General features: G+C 35.8%; 1 protein-coding gene across 1 annotated transcript; it reads right to left on the bottom strand.

The window, feature by feature from the left end:
- Positions 1-366: 366 nt before the first annotated feature.
- LOC149298580 (chymotrypsinogen A-like) lies at positions 367-4231 on the bottom strand. The gene is made up of 7 exons (XM_089487411.1): positions 4180-4231; positions 3983-4086; positions 3446-3525; positions 2639-2717; positions 1816-1996; positions 734-867; positions 367-528 (listed from the first exon to the last, which is right to left on the bottom strand). The coding sequence occupies exons 1-7, from the start codon at positions 4229-4231 to the stop codon at positions 367-369; spliced, it is 792 nt and encodes a 263-aa protein (XP_089343537.1).
- Positions 4232-5088: the final 857 nt, after the last annotated feature.

The raw sequence follows: 5088 nt of genomic DNA, 5'->3' as shown, positions 1-5088 counted from the left end.
CTAGAGAAGAGAATCCCCCACAGCGCTGCGGGGAATTCTGCTCTATGGCAGCCGTGGAAGGTAGGCGCGATGCACATAGACAACCTCCGCTGCTGCCTGCCACGGTGGAAGTGCCGGCAACAGCTGAGGTTACCAGACAGGAGGATCCAGGTCCCCTGTTAGAAGACGACCTTGATTATAAGACAAGGGGTATTTTTCAGAGCATGCTATCTATGCAAACTCTAGTTCACTTATTTGGTATTAGATTACACAGGCATTTGGCCCATATTTTATTTAGTGAGTTAGGATATATTTCCTTGAAATAAAATCTAATAAATGTTTCATGTTGTTCTTTTATTTAGAATGTAAATATACATAACAATACATTTAATTAGCAGCAACAGTCTGGTCCATCCAGGCTCTAAGAACAGTGACACGAGCGTATACTCCTGGGGTTGATGTGGAGCAGGAAGAGCTTCCCCAGGACACAATTCCAGCCAAGGTCCAAGCTCCATTCCTCTGGCACACAAGAGGTCCACCAGAGTCACCCTGAAAGTAAGAAGCAATATATCACTATACACTTTAGATGTGTGTGTATATATACATATGTATGTGTGTGTTTTCTAGGCATACATATATGGAATACAAAATCTAATAAAATCATCAAAAATAAAATCATACAGCAATCGTTTATATTTATAGTGATGTTACATTTTGTGTACAACAATAAGGAGAGGTTTGCAGAATGTCATACCATGCAGGAAGAGGCTCCAGAGGCTCCAGCACAGACCATGGTACTAAGGATCTTGCTTCCCCAGTATCTCTGGCAGTCAGTGTTGTTCAACAAAGGAAGAGCCACTTGCTGCAGTTTGCTTGGGGTAAGGCGTGCTGATAAGAGCAAGAAAGTGAAATTCAGCATGAGGAGTGGATTAAGTCATTATGATGTATAGATAAATATTAATAATTGTTATTGTTTTCCAAACACCCACGCAGTAATCTAAAGGAAAACTGATATATGAAAAGAAAATAATAATTATCAATAACCCCTTCATATAGATTCATATAGTTCATACTCTCATATCAAATATAAATACTTTCTCTTCCATTGATATATTTTATGGATACTACTTCTCATTTTCAATAAAACTGCTATTGTGCTAACATTTTTAGCCTCCTTTTACTAGTTTTACACTTAAGGAGGTGAGCTTTTCAATATTTCTTTTATGTCCATTTTTAACAGTAATATCACTCTTTCTCATGAAGGGTACCCATATATATATATTGTGGGTTTGCATTTTTTGAACATGTAGAGCTTGGTTTTGTATACTCCATCATAAAGTATGTAAAAATCTAAAACATTAATTCAAAAAACAAAGTTTTACCTGTACGGTTTTACATTTAGGAATGAGAAATAAATCCCCCAAATATATTAATATGCTTGCCCTGTGAGAGATTCATCAGCGTGAGGGGATTGTTTTGAGTGGTTTCCCATTCGATCACTCAGCTTGGGGCAACACATTTTGGCCCCAGCTAGCAGAAGAGACACGAGGCTTATCTCCTGTACACTGGCAGGGATTTAGACCTGCAAATGCTTAAAGCACCATGAAGTAGTACTACATCCTCCAGCTTCAACTGCCAGAATTCATGTCATGTCTTTCATGTCACTAAAATTTGAACAATCTTGTTTTATAAGTATTTTTCTGGTCCTTCATGGGCGGTTATGCCTTGAATATTAGGGTGGTAAAATTACAGAGAGTATGTCAACCTATTTCTATCCAGTGGTCCAAAATTGTCCCTCAACCTGTTGAAGCATGTATCTACATAAGCCTTTCTTACATGAAGCATCAATATATCCCCATCCAGTTGTGACACATCTCTCTCCACCATTGAAAGCATCAGCGCTGGCAGCAACACACACAGGAGATACACGGGTGTTGAAAGTTGCAGCGCTGGAGAGTTTCAGCAGAGTGATGTCGTTGTTGATGGTGTAGGAGCTGTAGTTAGGATGTCTAAAAACCTAAGGCAAAATAAGGGGCAAATTACTTTAAACATCATTGGTAAATTACATGCCGTCATTTGGCTATACAGACTGTTACCTAGTTAGTAAGACTGAAAAAAGAAATACATCCATAGAGTCCAAAAAATAGAAAAGAGAGGGGTGCAGAACATTCCCAGTTCGGTAGGGTTAATCAACCACTGTTTCATGAAAACACCCATGAGAGCACTTACATAAACCTTGTCCATTTTTCACAACACCCCCTCTACCTGAGGTCACCACCTCAATATTCAGTACATTCCTCAGTTTAAGTTTAATCACCGTAAAGGATCCCATTCTCTGTTTAGCCATTTTCTCTGTTCTACGTGACTGATCAAGTGCAAATGGGGTTTCTAAAGAGCTGAAAGGTACTGTTTTATGGGAATTTAAGTTTTATGACTAAATGCACCATTCAAATCAATCCTATAACAATATAATGCCCAAACCATTTACATTTTGCTTTAATCATAAGAAAAAAAAATCTGAATAGTTCAGAATAGGAATGTAGACAGAAGAAAGAAAAGAATTTTTTTGTAAATTTAAACGTTAAAAAAAGTATGAAGTATTGTTTGTTGTGCTACGGGATACTTTTTGATTAGCTATCGTGAATAATGATTTGCTTACCCTGGCAATAGTCTTAGTCTGAATAGGTTCTGCGGAGGAAGAGCGATCATATTCACCCAGAACAACACGGTGAGCAGTTCTACAAGGAAAATTGTAATTTCAAGTTTTAAAACTAAAACCAAATGGAAATTTCTAATATGAGGCTGCACCATAATTAAGAGCTTTCTATTAATGCCACTAAAATTTAAAATGAGAGCTGCTGAGATGGATGATATAAGATAATGAATTATGAGAGCAAGAATAGGTGTCAGTTACAATTTAATAAAATTCACCTGTTGGGAGCCGAAACAGATTTTTTTTTGCATTCATAGAGTCAAAAACCCGTAGCTCACCCCAGCAGAAACCCGTAGCTCACCCCAGCTCTTAAATTGCCCTACCACACAATATGTATTGTAAGCGATCTATTTTTTCCCTATCACATGTTTCACTTTTTAAAGATGCTTGGAAAAGAGAAATTGATACATGATACATTATACATTTACTATAAATGAAAATACCTATTAGAGTACTACCAAATAAATAACTTTATTTAATTTTGGTTCATAGTATGTCTTTGATCAGAATCTTGGTGTTTAGACGCAATTTTTTTTAATAAATTCTTTCATTTCACATTGAACAAGTGTCTGGTAGTCAGTGGACTTGAGGACCAATAAACTGGTTGAATGGTATGGATTAAAATACACATGACAGTTTTGAGACCCAATCTGGTAATGTAGATTTCTGTTGAGCTACTTAATAAAGATTTCCCACTTAACAGTATTCCACACATAATTACTTGACTCAAACAAATAATCAAGTATTACTCACGTCACACTGCAGTGAGCAGCAGTAACAACCCAGAGGGAATTGATCAGAGATCCACCACAGAAATGGAATCCAGTGCTTTCCTGGTATGGAATACAAAGTTACATTATTGCACGTATACATGTATAGATATTTAAAGGAAATTAAATTTAATTTTAAAAAAGTCTTCATTTGGATGTTTCTATCACTTATGATCAAGTCATAGTAGGCTATGATTTATTTTCATTGGATATGTGAAATAGAAATACTCCATTATTGCATTATTCCAGAATTTACCTAGCATAAAATGTTGGTATACTAGTTACAGTATATTTCCCTTGTTTGTCAAACAGTTAATTATGATTTCCAAAGGACTAACATTCAGAACTGCTGCTTAGCTGTCAAAGATTCTAACTAGGTATCTTTAATTGACAAACTGTTCCAAATATATTTCCAGATTCTATGAACAAGGAGTATTTTTTAATGCACGTGGATTATATTTGTGAAAGTATTTCCTAAAGTCCACAAAATATTATAATCAATTACAACATTTTACTTTACCTGTAGAGACACTTGCCATGGCCAGGACCCAGAAACTGCATTCTCACCATTTACAATTCTGGCATATGCAGAAATAGATGGCTTGATGGCAGGGACACCACAACCTGATGTGTTAGAATAAGGATATTTGCATAAGAAGCTTTAAAGATTCTAAACCAATTCATACAATATAGTCATTATTTGCTAGTTAAACTTACCATAGGTGCTTCCAATTAGGACAATACAGGACAGTAGCCAAAGGAGTGCCATAATGCTTTACTTCTGGGGTCAGATAATAGCCAGTGACTTCCATAGTTCTTATATACCCTCAAACTACAATTGATTTCTCTTACAGCCCACGGTTTCTATAATTTACACTGGTATCAGGGGACCTTGGGCTAAAATAATGTTTAGTATCTTGGATTTAAAGCTACTATATGTGCGTGTAACAGGTGCTAATCTAGTTTTATCTTGGCACAGCTGTAATAGCAGATACAGTATACATTAACGTTATTACTAAAATAATGCAAGAGTTTTTATACATTAACGTCCAGAGATTTTTCTTGACATTTTTAACATATGTTGACTCAACCACAACTCCCCTTATCCATGAATAGCGTACCCACACAAACTATATATTGTTATATTGTTATTTATTTGATAGCATTTTTTATATGTGTAGTGTATTTAATATGAATACATAATTACACGTAGAGGAAAATAGAACAAAAAACAATTTTCATAAATAAATAATAACAAAACTAGTCAAGATGACAAAAATACCCCTAAAATGTAATAATTCAAGTATCCTGATTTTAGAAATGCCTCAATTGTGTAAAATGTCTAGACATTTCTGATAATTATGGGCAAACATTAGAAGGTATACATTGCTGTTTTTAGGGTGATGTTGTTTGTCCATTCAGTAAACTACCCCACATGCATACGTTTTTTGTTTTTGGTGGATATTACGGTGCACAAATTGGAGCATAAATGCACATAGGTACTGGGACAACTAACCATTACACTAACAGGGACGTTTACAACATTGCATTGTAAGGGTGCAAAGGTGCCCCCTTTGCAGTTATAACAGCACTCTTCTGGAAAGGCTTTTTTGAGTGTTTCTGTGG

This window comes from Sceloporus occidentalis, unplaced genomic scaffold, assembly GCF_023333645.1.
Source record: "Sceloporus occidentalis isolate IW3139 unplaced genomic scaffold, rSceOcc1.0.p SCAF_32, whole genome shotgun sequence".
NCBI classification, from domain to species: domain Eukaryota; kingdom Metazoa; phylum Chordata; class Lepidosauria; order Squamata; family Phrynosomatidae; genus Sceloporus; species Sceloporus occidentalis.
This window is presented reverse-complemented; position numbering and strand designations above follow the sequence as displayed.

What these genes read in the sequence shown, in the direction of transcription:
- LOC149298580 (XM_089487411.1), bottom strand. Translation starts at nt 4,231, where the DNA reads ATGGCACTCCTTTGGCTACTGTCCTGTATTGTCCTAATTGGAAGCACC. An exon ending in CCTAATTGGAAGCACCTATG is followed by an intron (nt 4,087 to 4,179) that starts GTAAGTTTAACT and finishes CTAACACATCAG; the next exon opens with GTTGTGGTGTCCCTGCCATC. An exon ending in CATGGCAAGTGTCTCTACAG is followed by an intron (nt 3,526 to 3,982) that starts GTAAAGTAAAAT and finishes ATTCCATACCAG; the next exon opens with GAAAGCACTGGATTCCATTT.